Genomic DNA, 21758 nt, shown 5'->3' with positions numbered 1-21758 from the left:
GTCTGTAAATGTATGTTTATTTTTTTATGTGTGTGGTACGCTGTTCAGTGTCGCGAGGCGTTGACTACCAGGCAGAAGTTGATTGCTCAGGACTACAAAGTCAGCTACTCGCTGGCAAAAGCTTGCAAGGCTGACTTGCGGAAATACCGCTGCAGTGCTGACAACGGTGTGCCCCGAGCCCGAGAGGCACGACTCTCCTACCTTCTGCTCTGCCTTGAGTCTGCTATTCACCGAGGTACTTGCCGCCTGCCCATCTGTCCATTGCAACACGCTTAAATTTTTTTTCATTTGTACATGTAGGTCGGGTGGTGAGTGGCGAGTGCCAGGGTGAGATGATGGACTATCGGCGCATGCTGATGGAGGATTTTTCACTGAGCCCCGAGATTGTGTTGCACTGCCGCAGTGAGATTGAGGCCCAATGCTCGGGTCTGCACCGCAAAGGCCGCACCTTGCACTGCCTCATGAAGGTTGGCCGTAGCGACGCTATCGACCTCAACTGCCAACGTGCGGTCAGTCCACAACGCCGACACTGATATCTCTAAACTGTTGTGGTAGTCCAAATAAATAATATGTGTGTATACTAGGGATGCAACGTTAAGTCAAGTCACGGTTCGGTACGATTTTCGATACAAGTGACACGCTTTTCGATTCGATTCAATACATTTAATGCTCTGAAACAAAAACTACAAGGTTTTTTTATTTTGCTGACAAGCAAAAATTACAATGCCATCATAAAAACATGCATTATAGTGCATAATATTTATGTGCTTACATCTTACTGATCTGAAGAAATTTTGTATAAAAGTGCTGAGAACAATCTTTACTGTTTGTAAAGTGAGGCGGGGCACACTGTTAATTGCTATTACTCTCTTAGCAGGTATGTTTACCACATTAGAAAACCATCCTATTTGTTGTTCGAGTCCATCTGTGTTACGTACTGAATTAACAATATTTGCAGCATTATCTATAGTCACTGGTATGGATTGACTTGGCCTGCTTAACTTCCATTCGGTCATGGCGGTTTTTTAATTCATCAATGTAGCATATGGACTACTCATCCCATGATCACTCTGGGCTCACGCACGTTGCTATTTGATGATATCTAGTGTGTGCGCATGTGTGTTAAAGCGAGGTTACTCGTAGAAGCCAAGTCGGCAACAATATATTGGCGGTCATAGTTGTACATATCCGGAACGATAGACTTTGTTTAATATGTATGAGTGGCGACAGCTCATCCAAAATGCTACCAAACAACGGATCTGTACGATATTGAAGCCAGCAAGCCACCTCCTTAAATTTCTGTCTTCCCTCATGAGCAATGATCATACGCCACAGCTCCCACCTTACCATGCAGTTTGGGGGAGGAGGGGAGGAGGGGTGTTGCTAGCGGCAGAGTTTGTTTTTCAACTCAAAGCTGCGCCAGACATATTAGCGACAGAGTCGACAAAAATGAATTCGGAAAATACATTTTGGGAGCTTTTCATTTGGATCGAATGTTTTTGCATATTGAATCGAAGAAGGCGTATCGAACGGTTCAATATAAAACCGAGTATTGTTGCATCCTTAGTGTATACGTATACACAGACACATTGTACGTTATACTCTATTTTTCGGACTGTAAGTCGCACCTGAGTATTAGTTGCACCAGCCCAAAAATGCGCAATGAAGGGGTGTGGGGTGTGTGTGTGTGGGGGGGATATATACGTCGCACAGGAGTATAAGTCACATTTTTGGGGGTAATTTACTTGATAAAATCCAACACATAGAACAGATATGTCATTTGGAAAGGCAATTTAAAATAAAAATAAAATAGAGTATACAGTATGATAATGTTACATGATGCATGAACAACCACAAAAAACAATGTCACTCTTTTTGACTGTTACTGCATTGCATTGTTGTGTTTATAATAAGTAATAATCATTTTAAATAATTATAACAGGATTTTGTGGTGGCTGGTTTGGCTCATTGAGGGTGTTGTACCCACTCATCTCCCTCATAAATTACGGCTATGTATACTGTATACTGGACTGTCTCAGAAAATTAGAATACACAATATTCTAATTTTTTGAGACAGTCCTGTGTATATATACAGGACTGTCTCAGGAAATTAGAATACACAATATTCTAATTTCCTGACTGTCTCTGACTGACTGTATTGTGTATTCTAATTTCCTGAGACAGTCCTGTATATATACACAGGACTGTCTCAAAAAATTAGAATATTGTGTATTCTAATTTTCTGAGACAGTCCAGTATATATATATGTGTGTGTGTGTGTGTGTGTGTGTGTGTGTATATATTCATTAATTCATCTTCCATTACACTTATCCTCACAAGGGTTTCTGGGGTGCTGGAGCCTGTCCCAGCTAACTATGGGCGGTAGGCACTGGGCAGGGGACACCCTGAACTGGTTGCCAGCCAATTGCAGGGCACAAGGAGACAAACAACCATTCACGCATACACTCATACAGTGGGGAGAACAAGTATTTGATACACTGCCGATTTTGCTGGTTTTCCCACTTGCAAGCCATGTAGAGTTCTGTAATTTGTATCATAAGTTCTCTTCAACTGTGAGAGACGGAATCTAATACAAAAATCCAGAAAATCACATTGTATAATTTTTAAATAATAAATTTGTATTTAACTGCATGAAATAAGTATTTGATACATTACCAACTAGTAAATATTTCGGCTCTTAGTTCTTTTTTAAGAACCCCTCCTGTTCTCCACTCATTACCGGAAGTAACTGCAACTGTTTGAACTTGTTACCTGTATAAAAGACACCTGTTCACAAGCTCAAACAAACAAACAAACTCCAACCTCTCCACAATGGCCAAGACCAAAAAGCTGTGTAAGGACATCAGGGATAAAATAATAGACCTGCACAAGGCTGGGATGGGCTACAGGAAAATAAGCAAGCAGCTTGGTGAGAAGATAACAACTGTTGGAGCGATTATTAGAAAATGGAAGAAGTTCAAGTTGACGGTCAATCTGCCTTGTTCTGGGGCTTCATGCAAGATCTCACCTCGCGGGGCATCACTGATCATGAGGAAGGTGAGGGATCAGCCCAGAACTACACGGCAGGACCTGGTCAATGACCTCAAGAGAGCTGGAACCACAGTCTCGAAGAAAACCATCGGAAACACATTACGCCATCATGGATTAAAATCCTACAGCGCACGCAAGGTCCCGCTGCTGAAGCCAGTGCATGTCCAGACACGTCTGAAGTTTGCCACTGACCATCTGGATGATCCAGAGGAGCAATGGGAGAAGGTCATGTGGTAGGATGAGACCAAAATTGAACTTTTTGGTCTAAACTCGGCTCGTTGTGTTTGGAAGAAAAAGAAGGATCAGTACAACCCCAAGAACACCATCCCAACCGTGAAACATGGAGGAGGAAACATCATTTTTTGGGGCTGCTTCTCTGCCAAGGGTACAGGGCGACTGCACCGTATTGAGGGGAGGATGGATGGGCTATGTATCGCCAGATCTTGGCTCACAACCTCCTTCCTTCAGTGAGAGCCCTGAAGATGGGTCGTGGCTGGGTCTTCCAGCATGACAACGACCCAAAGCACACAGCCAAGGCAACTAAAGAGTGGCTCCGTAAGAAGCATCTTAAGGTCCTGGAGTGGCCTAGCCAGTCACCAGATCTGAACCCGATAGAAAATCTATGGAGGGAGCTGAAAGTCCGTGTTGCCCGGCAGCAGCCCCGAAACCTGAAGGCTCTGGAGAAGATCTGCATGGAGGAGTGGGCCAAAATCCCTGCTGCAGTGTGTGCAAACCTTGTCAAGGACTACAGGAAACGTTTGGTATCTGTAATAGCAAACAAAGGTTTCTGTACCAAATATTAATTTCGATTTTTGTGATGTATCAAATACTTATTTCATGCAATTAAATGCAAATTTATTATTTAAAAATCATACAACGTGATTTTCTGTTTTTTTGTATTAGATTCTGTCCCTCACAGTTGCAGAGAACTTATGATACAAATTACAGACCTCTACATGCTTTGGAAGTGGGAAAACCAGCAAAATCGGCAGTGTATCAAATACTTGTTCTCCCCATGTACCTACAAACAATTTTTAAGTGTTCAATTAGCCTGCCATGCATGTTTTTGGAAGCTGTAGTACCTGGAGAAAACCCACGCAGGCGCAGGCAGAACATGCAAATTCCACACAGGAAGGCTGCAGTCCGGGATCGAACCCTTGATCTCAGAATTGTGAAGCGGATGTGCTAACTCTATCGCCGTGTCGCCCGTATATGTGTGTGTATATGTAATTGTGTGTGTAATTAAAAATAAAACACAAATACAAAAATAAAACTTCAAATACACAAACTAATACTGAAAACACACACTCGAATGCACAATCTGCGGACGAGTTCAGTTGCACCTGTTCTTTTGCAGCTAATGTGTGCAGCCAAAAGGCTCGTGGGTATTCCTGGCTAAAGTTGGTTGTCTAATTTTGCGTGTTTTTTGCGGGAGCTCAGCTGCAGACGCTGATTCAAGAAGCCGATCCTGGCGCAGACTACCGCATCGACCGTGCTCTCAATGAAGCCTGCGAATCAGTCATCCAGACAGCGTGCAAGCACATCCGCAGTGGAGACCCCATGTGAGATATTACATCAAAAAAACAAAAAAAAACCCACAGGAAAAACCATGACAGCAAGGCATCATTTTGTCGTTGTTGTTTGTGTTTGTTTTATGTTTGCGTGTTTTTGTATAGTCTTTGTTTTTTGCGTGTGTATTTTGTTTTTGGTTTATGCTTTTTTTGCTGGATGTTTTTCTTTGTGTTAATGCGTGTTTTACGTTCATGTGAGTTAGGATTATTTTGTTTTTTGTCTTATATTTTGCGTGTGCATTCGTGTTTGTTGTGGGATTTTTGTGTGTTTTTTCGTGTGCTTATATTTTTTTGCGTTGTGTTCTTTTGTTTGTGTTTGTTTTTGTACGCCTGTGTTTATTTTGTGTTTGTTTTTGAGTTGTTCATACTGCTCAAGTGAAAAAGCCTTTTGGCAAAATGAGGATCTGAACTTGCATGGTTTTTCTCAGGCAAATGTGCAAAAGTCCACCCAGCCTGCATTGGTGACTCCAACTTTGTTGTTTATGATTGTTGTCACTCGCCAGGATCCTATCATGTCTGATGGAGCATCTGTACACAGAGAAAATGGTCGAACTCTGTGAGCATCGCCTCCTGGAGTTGCAGTATTTCATCGCACGAGACTGGAAGTAATACTGGCCCCACACACAAGCACCCAACCACGCACACACACTTGGCGCCCCCACCTCTAAGAGCTAAGTGCCCCTCGCAGGTTGGACCCTATCCTGTACAGGAAGTGCCAGGGTGATGCCGCACGCCTCTGCCACACGCATGGCTGGAACGAGACGAATGAGATGATGCCCCCCGGTGCCATCTTTTCATGCCTGTATCGCCATGCCTACCGATCAGTGGAGCAGGGCCGCAGGGTGAGTGACTTTGTCTTGGGTGGGGGTTTCTGGGATATCCAGTGGACGTAACTTGGCAACTGGGACCTGACGAGGATCATGCACAAGTGTCTTATGTACAATGAGTGACCACAATGTATTCTTGTAGCCTTCAAATGGATTCACTGAAGATAAAAACAGCAACGTGAGTAATTCCTGCACAACTGACGATCATCGAATCGAAAATGATGATGATGGCAATTATTACGATGATGATGACGATGTCCACATGAACACAGTTGGGATAGTATATAATCTAAAGAAGGCCCATTTAATGCTGTATACAATACAAAAACCCCTGAAAGCGGAAAAATGTACATTATAGTCTAACATGCTTCAAACACATTTCAACCTATTTCAACTTATTAAAAACAGTTGTACTTAATTAAAAAGACTTGAATTCATTAAACTTGAAACCTTTTACAGTTTAACTTTTGCAGTTTTACAGTATAAATATTCGGGGTTGTACGGTTCTACAAAACAGTCCAAACCGTTAGCTTCAACTGTTTATTTTAGTATAATAGTCATCGTTGTAAATCATCACTACATAGTCTTTAGATATCCAAAGGAAGATCTGTGATACCTAAAATGATCGACTTGGAATTACAAATTATTTGAAATCGCTACGTTTATGGATGTTGTAATTATCACTGAAGCTTGACTTAAACTGAGGAAACGTGATGCTAGTAAGCAGCTATCTGGAACAACTCCCACATGATGTACTGTAACTACTTGCAGTACTGTACTACTGTGGTCAGACTCTTTATAAGTCACTTACTTTTCCCCACAAAGACAGCCGCATTGTGCCATATAGCAGCTCCTAATGTGTTTGTATGATTGACAAAATGTGAATTTTTACTCGCAAACTACAATTTGAGCCTATCTTTGCCCACATGCAAAAGCAAAACGGTGTGAACAAGTCATTAATCAGCTATTATGTTGTGGTCAACTTGAATTTGAGTCTCCATTCTATTAACTTGACTTTTCCTCTACTGACTTTCTTCACACTTCTGATTGGCTAAAATGGTCTTCCAGTGGGGGTCACTGTTTGCTAAGGGGGTGCATTTGACTTTTCATGTGGACAAAGATGATGTTTTCTTGTTTTCTCAAATAGCTGTACGTGTGGACATCATGTATCGTGTAATTACACGCACTCTTAATTCGTGATTTCATGTCAGCATAGACAACAAATCACTCACTGATCATTTCTGTGGTAAAATGCTGCAAGCGCCTCTTTAAAATTGTCGTACCTTTCATATCCTTGACTTACAAGTGCCTCAATTTAATTTACTCTGCAATCAATGGATTGATTGATATCCAATCCATTTTGAGCTGGGAGGGGTGCCCTTAGTTCAAACTTCTCTGTCACCATCAATGGCAGTGAATGAGTCACCAAAAAAACCAACTACAATGGCCACCGGCTATTTCCAGATTTTGCAATTCGCAGGCAGGAACGACCATTATCCCCGCCAATCGGTAGGGGTCAAAGGTATATTCCAAGGGTCTTTAAGTCCAGTTCCCAAGAGCCGCTATCCAGCTTGTTTTCCATGTCTCCCTCCTTTAACACACCTGAATCAAACTATCACCTCATCAGGAAGCTCTACAGGAGTCTGATGACGATCCTGATTATTTGATTCAGGTGTGTTAAAGGAGGGAGACATGGAAAACAAGCTGGATAGCGTCTCTCGAGGACCGGAATTGTAGACCCCTGATATAGTCCAATATTGTGCTAATGATGAGAATGAATAGCGAAAATTTGCTCATAATTGGCAAAAGCTTTAACATTACTTATAGTTGCTACAAAATGGTAGCAAAGTAGTGTCTTTCTTTCAAACTGGGCTTTGGCATTTCTGTATATTCCTCCCACTGCAAGGAAACCATTGTGAACTGATGGAGCCTAGATTTATTGAAGTGTAGTAAATTATAGTACTCTTGTTTTTGTTTTTTTTTCTCTGATATTGCTCAAGACCAAAAGCCATTCTAAGAGCAGCTTCTATCTCAAAACTCCTAAAGCAGAGCACTTGTATCTCAAAACACTACTAAGCACTGCTCAGGTGTCCTGTTGAATCATAACGCTTTCATGAGCTAAAGGTGAGGTAGATTTGGGTCAGTGGCGTGTTGAAGCATTCATTATGATTGTTGTGATGGTTGTTGTTGATATTTGCGATGCAGCTGTCTCGGGACTGCAAGGTGGAGGTGCAGAGGACCCTCCACCAGAGGGCATTGGACGTGAAGCTGGACCCTGAGTTGCAGCGACGCTGCATGACTGACTTGGGCAAGTGGTGCAGCGAGAAGACTGAGGCGGGACAGGAGCTGGAGTGTCTTCAGGACCATCTGGATGACCTGGTCCCAGACTGCCGCAACGTGGTTGGAAACCTGACTGAGCTTGAATCCGAGGTAGGAGCAAAATTGCAGCCCAGTCCATTTGTGAAAACTTAAAAACGTTTCTCGGCATCTCTCTCCTGTCTCCAAAATGACACACATTATTTGAAATCAATTGGATCATATTTCTAGGAGGAGTTAAGTGAATTATTCCAAATGCCATTGTCCCCCAAATCCTTCATTCTTTTGTCCGTCATCACTTACTATAGATTTTAATATAACACGGAGTTTCATTTCGATGGCGAGTTATGGAATACTTCCTAAATGAGAATATTCGTATACAGTGTTCCACGCAATTGGGCTTATCAGAATTCTGCTGTAAATAGCAAAAATCTTCCATCGCCCAGTTTCTCACTGCTCATTATTGCTATATGATGGCACCAAAGCACTTGCTCATTATGTGTGGTGTTGCATCAACAGGACATTCAAATCGAAGCACTGCTTATGCGAGCCTGCGAACCTGTAATTCAAGCGCACTGTCACGTAAGTGTCATAATTAGTTAACTGCTCATGATATCATATTGTTGACATGACCCATTCCTCCTGTTTTTAGGAGGTGGCGGACAACCAGATTGATTCAGGAGACTTGATGGAGTGTTTGGTGCAGAACAAACACCAGAAGGAAATGAATATCAAGTGCTCGGTGGGAGTCACACACTTGCAGCTGGTGAGACAAAACAAGAACGTGGCGGATCGTGTTAATTGCAGCTTAAAAATTAATTAAAAGGGTGTCAACAATAATCGATGCGGCGATGCATCCCGATGCAGGGCAGGGACGATTCGATTCGATGCGGGCAACACGCTGAATCGATTCAGCGCATTTTAAAATATATAAGTACGTTCAAAAATCTTCCCTGTGCAATTCCGGTGATGCAATGGATTTGGTTTCCCCATTTGTATTGTTATTCTCATGTTTACCTGTAGAGAGAGCTACTTTACATTCAAAGCAAGCCCGTAGAGGTTAGCTCGGGCCTAAAAAATTCCAGCCCAACCCGACACGGCCCGTTGGTATTGAAGCCCGACCGGCCAGATCACTTAACTATAGATTTGCATGCTCGAGCCGAGTGATGTGGAAAAAAAAAACGCAGCAGCAGCAATTTATTTTCATTTCTTCAAGTTTTCTTACTGTCTAAATAGTCTACATATTTTTATAAGAGTTATAAAAGCCTTTACACAACGAAATAACGCTGGGAAAGTTTAATATAAAAAAAACATGGTTTTGCAGACATACAGAGGAGAAGATTCGAAAGGATCACATTTGCCTTTGTGTGCATAAATAAAAGTGTCTTTCCTAACAAATTCTCAGTTGGCAGACAAAAAACGCAAGTTTACTGAATATTTAAATAGTCGACATATTTTTATGAAATTTATAGAAGCATTTACACAATGAAATAACGCTGGGAAAGTTTGATTAAAAAAACAAACAAAAACACGGTTTTACAGACACACAGGAGAAGATTCAAAAGGATCACATTTGCCTTTGTGTGCGTAAATAAAAGTGTCTTTCGTAACGAATTCTCAGTTGGCAGGAAAAAAACGCAAGTTTACTCAATATTTAAATAGTCTACATATTTTTATGAAATTTATAGAAGCATTTACACAACGAAATAATGCTGGGAAAGTTTGATAAAAAAAAAAAAAAAAAACGGTTTTACAGACACACAGAGGAGAAGATTCAAAAGGATCACATTTGCCTTTGTGTGCGTAAAAGTGTCTTTCGTAACGAATTCTCATTTGGCAGGAAAAAAATGCAAGTTTACTCAATATTTAAATAGTCTACATATATTTATGAGAATTATAAAAGCATTCACACAACGAAATAACGGGAGAAGAAGAAAAAGAGTGCGCATTTTTTTTTTTTTTTTTTTAAATACTTTATTTGTCTGGCGCGGCGGCCAGACCCGACCCACCGAAACGTGAATGCTTAACATTTCGGGTCGGGTCGGGTTCGGGCACAAAATCTAACCTCTATGCAGGGGGGACGAGGAACCCAAATCCGCTTCCTTACCGGAGTAACGTCACAGACAAGCGCGGTTGTAATCGAGAGAGCAGAGAGATAGGACATAACATAACAATGGCTGAAACGGAGAAAGAGGGAGCGAGAAATATTATAGATATAAGATTGGCTTGGCCTACATTTTACTTTTGTTCTACATTGCAATTTAGTTGATGTTTTGTTTGCAACTGAACTGATCCCTGGATTGATATTGTGATAAAGATGCTGCTGCACTACAATATTTTCTTTGTCGTTTTCTTTAATATTTACTTGAATATTTTTATTGATGGGTCGTTGTGACTAAAATACAGTGACTGTTATTACTGATTTTGCACAGGAGTTCAGATGTTGCACTGTGTGAAAGGCTGCTACTGTGTGTAAAAAAAAAAAAAAAAAGAGAGAGAAAGCCCTGGTCTCATTATAAGCACTAATTAAATGCTGTGATCTGATTTTTTTTTTTTTAAAGATAGATATGAAAGTATACTATTTTCATTTGACTTCGACCAGGAGTGACGCAAGAGCCAATAAAAAGTTGTTTAATGTCTGTCCGCTTGTGTTGGCTCATGATTCACAAAAAATATGCTTTGCTTTAGAATTTTAATGCATCCCAGGCTTTAATGCATCGCAATGCATTGCCGAATCGAACCGAATCGAATCGTGACCCTCTGAATCGAATCGAATCGTGGCCTTCCGAATCATAATCGAATCGAATCGTGAGGGCGGTGTCGATGCACACCTCTAATAAAATATGCAATATTTTTCTGTAAATTATTGTTGGAATGGAAAGATAAGACACAAGACGGATATATACATTCAACATACGGTACATAAGTACTGTATTTGTTAATTAAAATAATAAATCAACAAGACGGCATTAACATTATTAACATTCTGTTAAAGCGATCCATGGATAGAAAGACTTGTAGTTCTTAAAAGATAAATGTTAGTACAAGTTATAGAAATTCTATATTAAAACCCCTCTTAATGTTTTCCTTTTAATAAAATTTGTAAAATTTTCAATCAAAAAATAAACTAGTAGCCCACCATTGTTGATGTCAATAATTACACAATGCTCATGGGTCCTTAAGCCCATAAAATCAGTCGCACCAGAGCGCCAGCAGAAGGCGACAAAACTCCAAAAAACACAAGTAACAATTGCATTGCACTGTGCTGTCATTTTAATGTGTTTGAGAAGGGCATGTGCGTTAATTGCGTCAAATATTTTAACGTGATTAATTTTTAAAAATTAATTACCGCCCGTTAACGCGATAATTTTGACAGCCCTAATATGTGTGTGTATATATATAAGGGCTGTCAAACAATTACAATTTTTAATCGAATTAATCACAGCTTAAAAACTATTCGTAATTAATCGCAATTCAAACCATCTATAAAATAGGCCATATTTTTCTGTCAATTTTTGTTAGAATGGAAAGATAAGACACAAGACGGATATAGGCCTATACAATCAACATACTGTACGTAAGTACTGTATTTGTTTATTATAACAATAAATCAGCAAGATGGCATTAACATTCTGTTAAAGCGATCCATGGATAGAAAGACTTGTAGTTCTTAAAAGATAAATGTTAGTACAAGTTATAGAAATTTTATATTAAAACCCCTCTTAATGTTTTCGTTTTAATGAAATTTATAAAATTTTCAATCAAAAAATAAGCGAGTACCTCGCCATTGTTGTCAATAACTACACAATGCTCATTGTGCTGAAACCCATAAAATAAGTCGCACCCAAGCGCCAGCACAGGGCGACAAAACACAAAAAAACACAAGTAACAAGTAGACATGACACTGCTGTCACTTTAATCTGTTTGAGTGGGGCATGTGTGTTAATTGCGTCAAATATTTTAACGTGATTAATTAAAAAAATTAATTACCATCCTTTAACGCGATAATTTTGAGAGTCAAATGATTAAAATTCTTAATCGAGTTAATTACAGCTTAAAAATTAATTGTAATTAATCGCAATTCAAACCATCTATAAAATATGCCATATTTTTCTGTAAATTATCGTTGGAATGGAAAGATAAGACACAAGACGGATATATACATTCAACATACGGTACATAAGTACTGTATTTGTTTATTATAATAATAAATCAACAAGATGGCATTAACATTGTCTTAAAGCGATCCATGGATAGATTTGTAGTTCTTAAAAGATAAATGTTAGTACAAGTTATAGAATTTTTATATTAAAACCCCTCTTAATGTTTTCGTTTTATTAAAATTTGTAAAATTTTCAATCAAAAAATAAACTAGTAGCTCGCCACTGTTGATGTCAATAATTACACCATGCTCACTCATGGTACTAACCCATAAAATCAGTTGGACCCAAGCGCCAGCAGAGGGCGCCAAACTCCAAAAAACAAGTAACAAGCGGACATTAAACTGCATTGTAATTTTAGTCTGTTTGAGCGGGGCATGTGCGTTAATTGCGTCAAATATTTTAACATGATTAATTAAAAAAATTATTTACCACCCGTTAACGCGATCATTTTGACAGCCCTAGTTTTAAGATGACAGGAGTAAGTGGTGTATGCGTCTTTATGTAAAAATTCACTGCAGATTTCGCATGTAATTTTTTTTCTTTCTTTTTTTTGTTCTGCTCAGATCCAAGTCAAAGATTTCCGCTTTTCATACAAGTTCAAGACTGCCTGCAAGGAGGACGTCCTCAAACTTTGTCCAAACATCAAGAAGAAGTAAGGCCCAACCACTCGGTGGTCGCCTGCTCATTCACTCATTCATGCTTAAATTGTTAAATGTTGCGTTTTACATCCATGCCATTTGTGCAGTCTATTATTTCATATTCATATGATTCATCGTTTTTAAAGCCATTTTAGTCGGTCCTTTCTGAGTTGTTTTGCAGAACTTAATATGCAGGGTGTCATGACTTTTGACACATCATGAAGAAATATACAGTGCCCTCCATAATTATTGGCACCCCTGAAAAAGATGTGCTTTTTAGCTTCTAATAATTTTTTAAAAAATTCAAATAATTTGGGACCTTAATGGAAAAAAAGAGAAAAATCCAACCTTCAACACAAGTGCATTCATTCAGTGGGGAAAAAATCCCACATAAAGAAAAAATTATTTGACATCAAATAATGTGTGTCACAATTATTAGCACCCCTGGTGTTAATACTTTGTACAACCCCCTTTTGCCAACAAAACGAGGTCTGGGGACTGAGATGGCCATGGGAGGAGCTTGATTTTGTGTCTGGTGAACCATTTCTGTGTAGATTTGGCCATATGTTTAGAGTCATGGTCTTGCTGAAAGACCCAGTGACAACCCATCTTCAGCTTTCGGGCAGAGCGCAACAGATTTTGATTTAAAATGTCCTGGTATTTCAAAGCATTCATGATGCCATGCACCCTAACAAGGTTCCCAGGGCCTTTAGAAGAGGAACAGCCCCACAGCATCACTGACCCACCCCCATACTTCACAGTGGGTATGAGGTGCTTTTCAGCATGCACATCTTTCGTGGCACGCCAGACCCACTGAGAGTGTTTGTTGCCAAAAAGCTCAATCTTGTTCTCACACAAAAATACACACGGTCCCAGGCTTCAACTGGGACCGTGTGCTTTGGTCAGGTGTGCTTCCTTATCCCCCCGCCCGCACATACGCACACAGAGCCTGTGAGTCTACACAAATCCTCTCACTCCACACTATCAGTTGCCACAGCAACTGTTTAACAAGTTAAACGATGATTGACACATGCGGCTCCTCTGAAGTCCACTTCTCTGGCAAGATCAAACACAACCAACACAAGCAACTCCATTGCAGTGCAAACAAATTGAACAAATTGATCAAGGAGCAAGAGTGGCACTAGACAATCGGCTCGGGACAGCTCGTTTGTATTATTATTATTTAAATTTGGGGAAAAAAATCCGCCATTTGTATTATTATTCTTTTAATTTAAAAAAAAAATCCACGATGGACAATTGCGCAAAGTTACGAGGGATCAGTGTATTTGCAACAAATCGATAAAACAATTTTTTACAAAAAACCTTTAAATGCATTTTGATTAAATCACATCATTACCCTGGTAAAAACAATTGCTTCATGCAAGAAATGTCTCGTGACCATTGATCATTGTTGTTAATCTTACTTTAAAAAAGTGATTCATTATGGTTACAATTTACTTCTCCCAAAAAGTAATTGCGTTAGTAACTCAGTTACCTTAATGTAAGAGTAATTAGTTAAGCAAAGTAACCGGTGATAATTTTCATGTTTTTTTTTTTCCTCAAAAAAAAAAAAAAAAAAACATAGGTCACACTATGTGAAGTTTAAAAGGTTTTTGGGACAATTGGCTGTAGCCCAATTCTTTACCCAAATTTACCCTTTACCCTGAATCAACCGTTAAAAGTTGTTAAAATTGCTCCCATTATTGCATTAGTTCCCTTCTGTCTACTTTTGACGTGTTGAAGTTTTAAACCTGTTTCATCATTTAAAGACAGATTCAAGTCAAGATTTTGCCGATTTAGGAGTATTTTAGATAAAAAGTTAGAAAAAGGTTCTCTACAACAGAGCCTTCCTAAGAAGTTTACTGCTTTAAGATGGCGGCTGTTTACTAAAGCATCTAGTTCCTATACTGTACATGTTGCTAATGCCGCCGTGTCTGTCATTTCGCATCTAGTTCTATATATATGTTATATCTACCATGTCTACCATATCTACCATATCATGTGGGCGTAGTTTTTAGGCTATCGGCTACAGTCAGGTATTATTGGAGCCACCTAGCATCGCGTTTGCTCGGCGTCACAACTTTTTTGCCTCCTCCCTACTCCTGCTCTGATCTGTCGTCTCGTTGAGTCCGTCTCCCTCAGACTTTTCTCCGTCATTCAACCAATATAGTCACGCATAGTAACGCACGCCTTTCCATCCTCAGTAACGGTAACGGCGTTGCCAATTAATTAGATTACTCACTACTGAAAAAAATAACACCATTAGTAACGCCGTTATATTCCAATGCCGTTATTGCAACACTGCCACTGATGATGTCAATATTTGGTGGTCTGTATTTGTTCCACTTTGTTCACTACTGTCTTCAACATGGAAGCAAATGTCCACCTTTTTGTGTTTGTTAGGGTGGATGTAGTGATGTGCCTGAGCAGCACGGTGAGGAACGACACCCTGCAGGAGGCCAAAGAGCAGCGCGTGTCAGTCAAATGTCGCAAACAGTTGCGCGTGGAAGAGGTGGAGATGGTGCGGACCCATCCTTTTTTCCCAAGCAGTCATCATAAAAAAGATTAACTTCAAAAGTGCAATTTTTCTGTCTTGACCATGTCGTGACCTTAAAGCAGCAACGTGCATAGATATCAGAAAAAAATCATCCTGCGCAGTATTTTTATGTATTGTCCTGAGTGACAAGTTCTGTTTTTTTCTGCAGTCGGAGGACATCCGTCTGGAACCAGAACTTTATAAGTCGTGCGAGCAGGATATCGGCCGCCTGTGTCAGAGGGGGGCCTTTGGAAATGCACAAGTTAGTGTACACACCAACACACTTGTGCCAATTGGCACATGAACCTGCGATGTGTAAAATGACGTGTCCCCATGGGTGTGTGCGAAGGTTATCGAGTGTCTGAAGGATAACAAGCGGAAGTTGACTCCACGATGTCGCCAAAAGGTCTTCAAACTTCAGGAAGTGGAGATGGAGGACCCTGACCTGGACTTTCAGCTCATGAAAGGCTGTAAGAACATGATCAGGGTAGGTCACGCGATTGCGGTTGCCACGTCATGCGAGTATACAAGACTGCTGCTTTTTTCAGCAGTCGTGTTTGTTCCCTGGCGATGTTTTCAAACGATGTTTTGTGCACCCAGCGGTTCTGCACAGAGTCAGAGGGGAAGAATGTCCTGCAGTGTCTGAAGCAGAACAAGAACAGTGAGATGATGGACCCCAAGTGCAAGCTACTCATCACCAAGCGACAGATGGCCCAGAATACTGGTATGGCCGCAACGGGCGTTTTCATAGTACTTTTAAGTAGAACTACAAGAAACCTGGGTGCCATACTTACTTACCAGCCCTTTGATCAGGGGAAGGCAAGAGCAGAGTAATAACATGTCAAGTAAATCAATGTCCCTTTTTAGATCTTTTCCCAAACAAGAACTGATCTTAGTTGAACAAAGAAAAATAAGCCAAACAAGCAAGTCAAAAACAATGCGGAATGTTTGGTCGCAAACGCTCGTGGTCTTTGTTTCAGACTACAGGCTAAACCCAGTCCTGAGAAAGGCGTGCAAAGCCGACATTCCTAAGTTCTGCCAGGGCGTCTTGAACTCTGCTGCCGCCGACGGCGAGCTGGAGGGGCGCGTGATTGCCTGCCTCAAGCTCAAGTATGCTGATCAGGTGAGACCAGGCGAAATATGGATACAGCAGGTGCTGCTGCTTCTTCCTTGGAATCGTTTTTGTTTTTATTTGGTTTCCGTTTTTGTTACTTTGTCCTTTTACTGTTTATGTTTGCTTCTTTTGCTTTGTCATTTTTACATTTTGTCGTTTTCTCTTTCAATGTTTTTATTTTATATTGATTTTTTTCCCCCAAATTTGTTTTTGTTTTTTTTTACTTTTTAGTTTTCTGCCTAGACATTTTATTTTGAAGCCTTTATATTTCTTTTCTTTTCTAATGCATTTATTTTTCGTTTTTAGTTCAAACTTCACTTTTTTATTTTCTACTTTGTCTCATGGTAAATGGTGTTATACTTATATAGCGCTTTTCCACCTTTCAAGGCGCTCAAAGCGCCTTGAAAGGTGGAAATCATTTATATTTCTTCATTTTTTATGCATATATGTGTGGCTGAAGCTCGGTTGTGTGTGGCTGAAGCTCGGTTGGTAGAGCAGGTCAACCAGTGACTGGAGAGTAAGTATTCTGAATCATGACTGGCACTGTCAAAGAGCCCTTGAGCAGGAGCACTGCCTACTGGTATACGATTGTGTGAATGTGAGCCTTTAAGGAAACTTGGGCACTGTGACAGATAGAGGTGTGCGAAATATCCGATTCTTAGATTATTAGCGATTCGGCCGTGAAAGGTTCGAAAACGATTCACAAACATCCAGATTCCGATTATTGAAATATGCCAAGTAAAGCGCAACTAAAACACAGTCAGCGTGGTCTTCGGGACGCAATGAAAAACGGACCGAGAATAAACATCATGCTTGTCATTACCCGGGTAATGACAATGCTCAACTCACGGCTCTGGCTCAACTCATGCCGCTAGATAAAAAAATAATAATGGGTGACTGTTGCCGACAGCCGCTATGCCGCAAGCTACGCCCACGTAATGCTACGGTAGATATCACATATATAAAGAAGAAGATGCGAAATGACAGACTCGGTGGTGTTAGCAGCACATGTATAGAAAACTAGATGCGAAATGACAGACTTGCCAGCGTCAGTAAACAGTCGCCATCTTAAAGCAGTACACTTCCCTGGAAGGCTGTTGTAGCGAACCTTCCAAGCAAACCTAATTAACTTAATTATTACTTAATAATTAACTCAAATACTCTAAAATTAGCAAAATCTTGACTTGAATCTATTTAACAATGAAACAATTTTTAAACTTTCACGTGTCGAAAGTAGACAGAAGGGAAATTATGGAATAACGGGACCAATTTTAATAACTTTTTATAAGTTTATTCAAAACTTTAAATTAATTGAATGTAGTTTAAAGTTGCTGATACACAATGGGGACTTGAGTATGTTATTTACTGTTTTGAACTGTTAACTTGATACTGAAATAATCGTTTATTTACGCCTGAGAGGATTTTTGTACAATTTTTGTAACTAATGTACGAAACATTAAAAGCAGCTAATGGGGGGGGGGGGGTTTAATCAATAATTGATTTATAGTCGAATCGTAGCCTCTGAATTGTAATCGAATCGTTAGGTGCCCAAAGATTCCCACCTTTAGTGACAGGGTAGATTAAGCGCCGTAAGCAAGTACACTCCATTTACCATACGTTTTCTTTTTTTCTTTCAAATTTTTCTTTTACTTTTTTCTTTCTTTTGCAATCTTTTTTGCAGTTATTGTCTAATCGTTCTTCTGACGTGCTTTTTTGGTCCTTGTTTCGCCAGCGTCTTTCATCAGACTGCGAGGACCAGATCCGGGTTATACTCCAGGAGTCTGCGCTAGACTACCGATTGGACCCTCAGCTGCAGCTCCACTGTACTACAGAGGTTTATGCACCGTCCGCCTTCTTCCTTTTAGGAGATTCTGACAGGCCACTTGGCGATGCACTAGATTAACGTTTGCGTTTATATAGATCGCACATCTGTGTGCTGACGAAGCGGCGGCACTTGAGCAAACAGGTCAGGTAGAGGAATGTCTGAAGATCAACTTGCTCAAGATCCAAGAGGATGCTTGCAAGAAGGTAAGGAGGCCTTTTAGTCACTTGCCTCAGTGATGTTCTTACATGTAATGTAGGGCTGCCATCCGTCTGTCCGTCCGTCTATCCATTCATTCATTTTCTCCCGCTTACCCGAGGTCAGGTCGCGGGGGCAGCAGGGAAGACCAGACTTCCTGCTGCCCAGCCACTTCCTCCAGCTCTTCTTGGGGTATCCCAAGGTGTTCCAAGGCCAGCTAGGACATAGTCACCCTAGCCTAGAACGTGGTCTGTCTACTCAGACTCAATGTCCCCCGTCTTTCCCTGGACATGGGCGAACCTCTGCCAAGATGGGAGATGAAAGTCCTCCTGAAAGGGGACTCCGCCGGGCATTCCCAGCAAACCCTCACAAAACATTTGGGTCTGCCGGGCCGGACCGGCATATTCCCCCACACCGTCGGAGCCAACTCACCACCAGGTGGTGATAAGTTGACAGCTCTGCCCCTCTCTTCACCTGACTGTCGAAGACATGTGGCCGAACTGCGTCATAGGTGCCAGGTGCACATATGGACACCCTTATGCTTGAACATGGTGTTTATTATTAGCAATCCGTGACGGGCGCAGAAGTACAACAAGAGAACACCGCTCGAGTTCTGATCGGGGGGGCCGTTCTTCCCAATCATGCCCCTCCAGTTCTCACTGTCATTGCCCACGTGAGCATTGAAGTCCCCCAGCAGAATGAGGGAGTCCCCAGAAGGAGCACTCTCCAGCTCCAAAAGGGTGGGTGCTGTTTGGTGCATAAGTACAAACATCAGTTAGGACCTGTCCTCCCACCCAAAGGTGAAGGGAGGCCCTCTCGTCAACAGGGTTGAATCCCAACGTACAGGGGTTGAGTCGGGGGGCAATAGTATGCTCACACTTTCTCGTCACCTCTCGCCGTGGGCAACTCCAGGGTGGAAGTGTCCAACCCCCCTCTAGAGGACTGGCACCAGAGCCCGAGCCATGTGTGGGGGTGAGCCCGACTACATCGAGTCAGAATCGGGCTCCTTCCCGACCAGGGAGGTGACATCCCACGTCCCAAGAGCCAGCTTTTGCAGCAGGGGATCGGACCGCCGAGGACCCCTTCTTTGGCTGCCACCCAATTGCCTGCGCACCAAACCTCCTTGGCCTGACCTCCTTGGCCCCTCCCACAGGTGGTGGGCCCATTTGAAGGAGAACCCATTTTACTTCTTCAGGCTGTGCCAGGCCAGACCCCCGACTGTGTCATTTATATTTTTCTGTGTCATAAGTACACCTGAATATTAGCCAAACAATTAAAACCAAAATAAATAAATAAATACTGTGCATTTAGGTGGCTGCACCTGTCTAAAAGCTATAGGTGTTCCTATTGTCTCAGTGATTTAAAAAAGTTGCTACTCTATATTAAACGTAGTTTTTCCATAAGAAATCTTGTAAACATAATTGGCTCATGTTTTTGCAAATGTTGCTTTCCTACTAAATGTTTATAAAGTTTATTGCAAACATGACAAGGGATGATTAATTTGAAATCAACAACAAGGGGAGCTGTCTTCCTCCTTATTCATATACAGTGGCCCTGCTAACAACGATTAAAGTAGTATCACAAGTCCCTCTGTTGTTTTCATAGCCAGTCTGAAATTACACAAACCCTTTAACAACGAGGATGCTTCAGTTATGAAGAGGAAAAACCTACTTTACCTTCACTTCTGGCTTTCAGCAAACAGCCTTCCTTGTCGATAAAATGCTTGACAAAGTCCTCCGAAGCAGCATAGTCGAAGTTAGCAGTCTGGTCATGGCTTACCACACTGTGGATACCCATTCTTTTGATATCTGTGTAACCACTCATGGTTAGGCTTCAATTGTTCCTCTCTTGATGACATGTCAGCGTGTAAATGCATCACCTCACAAATGATAGCCTTGGAAATGCACCCCAAAGGCAATGTTGTTGGAATGTAATTGATCACTCGCATTAAAAGTCTGTCTGTGTACACGTTCCTGGTCACGGGGAAAAATACAAGAGGACACATCCAATTAAGATAAAGCAATTGGTGTCAATGTCCTTATCATTTTGAGTATGTGAGGGATAAAAAAATTAAAAGCCTAACTTAAATGTTTGTCCAAAATCAAACTAGATTTTATTTAATTTCTTTAACGATTTTTTAAAAATGCTTTTTTCAGGAGGTGTTGAATGTTCTGAAAGAGAGCAAAGCAGACATCTTTGTGGACCCTGTTCTGCACACTGCCTGCGCTCTCGACATCAAACACCACTGCGCTGCTATACCACCCGGCAAGGGGCGCCGTGAGTACACACACGAACACAAACATGCACACTTTCAAAAGTGGTAATTCACAGGTTGAGAGACATAAGCCCAATCACCACCCTCAGGAAAATTCTGGATATTTTTTTGCTGGGACCATTTCTATTCGTTTTAGTTTTGAATTTATGATTTTTGGCACTACTGTAATCACCGTCCATTTTGGCAGTTTATTTTTCAGGCCACCCGCCAACAAGCCAATTCCATGATATAGAAATACCCTATTTAAATAAATCCTTGGGATTTTTTAAATCTGCAGTAGAGTTGTCGGATAATGACTTTTAAACAGATATCTCTATAGCAGGGGTGGGCAAACCGGTCCTCGAGGGCCGTAGTGGGTCTTGGTCTTTGTTCCAGCTGATTCAGCACAGACAGTTAAAACCAATGAGGTTTCAGCAGAAACAAGAAGCACCTGATTGCAATCAACTCATTGCACTTGTAAGACACCAGATTGGTGAAAGGCTAGCTTCATGATGGGTTGGAACAAAATCCCGCACCCACTGTGGCCCTTTGTGGAATAGTTTGCCCACCCCTGCTCTATAGTGTCCAACTCCAAAAATCCTATACTGATATATGCGGTCGTGGACTTAACATATTATGGCTAATTATTTTGTGATGCCCCCCTGGATCCTTTAATAATTATAAATGTAACAACTTCATGATCCCTTACCCTTCTTGACTTCTGAGAGACATTGCCACTCTGGAGCTCTTTTTATAATCAATCATGGACGTAATTAGTGGTAATTGGTCTTTCAGCTGTTCGTTATATGTGCATTTAACTTTTTTCTTTTTGCTACCTTTCCGAATTCTTATAGATCTTTTTACACCATGATATTTCAAATTGGCATAAGTGATACATTTTCTCTGTTTAAACGTTGGATCTTTTATCCATGTTCTGTTTTGAATAAAATATTGAAATTTAGCACTTCCACATCATTTCATTCAGTTTTTAATTCACGATTTGTATAGGGTCCAACATTTGGGGGTTACAGTTTGTACAAGCTGCAGTGATCCATCCGTTTTTGACTTCCAGAAGCTAAAATTCTTCCTGTTTTTACGCTGCTTCTTTAGTGAGTTTGACATTGTGTCAGTGGACAATGGAATTGCATCAAAAATAAACAGGAGATGGGAAAGGGGGATTACTTTATAAGTTTGAAAACATTACTCAATATCTCTGTTGAGAGTGTTTTCCAGCAGAATAGGATGTATTTGCTGTTTATGAATCAGTG

The 21758-nt window shown here is 40.9% G+C and overlaps 1 protein-coding gene across 2 annotated transcripts in view; it reads left to right on the top strand.

Annotated features, from left to right (window-relative positions):
• Nucleotides 1-21758, top strand: part of glg1a (golgi glycoprotein 1a) — a 36016-nt gene that overhangs the window by 11996 nt on the left and 2262 nt on the right. The window contains exons 7-24 of one of the 2 annotated variants that reach the window (XM_057836325.1): nucleotides 49-235; nucleotides 301-509; nucleotides 4492-4613; nucleotides 5126-5227; nucleotides 5311-5464; nucleotides 5592-5627; nucleotides 7655-7879; nucleotides 8285-8347; nucleotides 8418-8531; nucleotides 12492-12580; nucleotides 14970-15087; nucleotides 15272-15364; nucleotides 15452-15589; nucleotides 15703-15826; nucleotides 16083-16225; nucleotides 17949-18050; nucleotides 18137-18244; nucleotides 20393-20513. In XM_057836325.1, coding sequence (XP_057692308.1) covers nucleotides 49-235; nucleotides 301-509; nucleotides 4492-4613; nucleotides 5126-5227; nucleotides 5311-5464; nucleotides 5592-5627; nucleotides 7655-7879; nucleotides 8285-8347; nucleotides 8418-8531; nucleotides 12492-12580; nucleotides 14970-15087; nucleotides 15272-15364; nucleotides 15452-15589; nucleotides 15703-15826; nucleotides 16083-16225; nucleotides 17949-18050; nucleotides 18137-18244; nucleotides 20393-20513 — 2248 coding nt within the window. The remainder of the gene's footprint in view (nucleotides 1-48; nucleotides 236-300; nucleotides 510-4491; nucleotides 4614-5125; nucleotides 5228-5310; nucleotides 5465-5591; nucleotides 5628-7654; nucleotides 7880-8284; nucleotides 8348-8417; nucleotides 8532-12491; nucleotides 12581-14969; nucleotides 15088-15271; nucleotides 15365-15451; nucleotides 15590-15702; nucleotides 15827-16082; nucleotides 16226-17948; nucleotides 18051-18136; nucleotides 18245-20392; nucleotides 20514-21758) is intronic. The other variant, XM_057836326.1, reaches the window with a different exon arrangement.

This window comes from Corythoichthys intestinalis, chromosome 5, assembly GCF_030265065.1.
Source record: "Corythoichthys intestinalis isolate RoL2023-P3 chromosome 5, ASM3026506v1, whole genome shotgun sequence".
NCBI classification, from domain to species: Eukaryota; Metazoa; Chordata; class Actinopteri; order Syngnathiformes; family Syngnathidae; genus Corythoichthys; species Corythoichthys intestinalis.
This window is presented reverse-complemented; position numbering and strand designations above follow the sequence as displayed.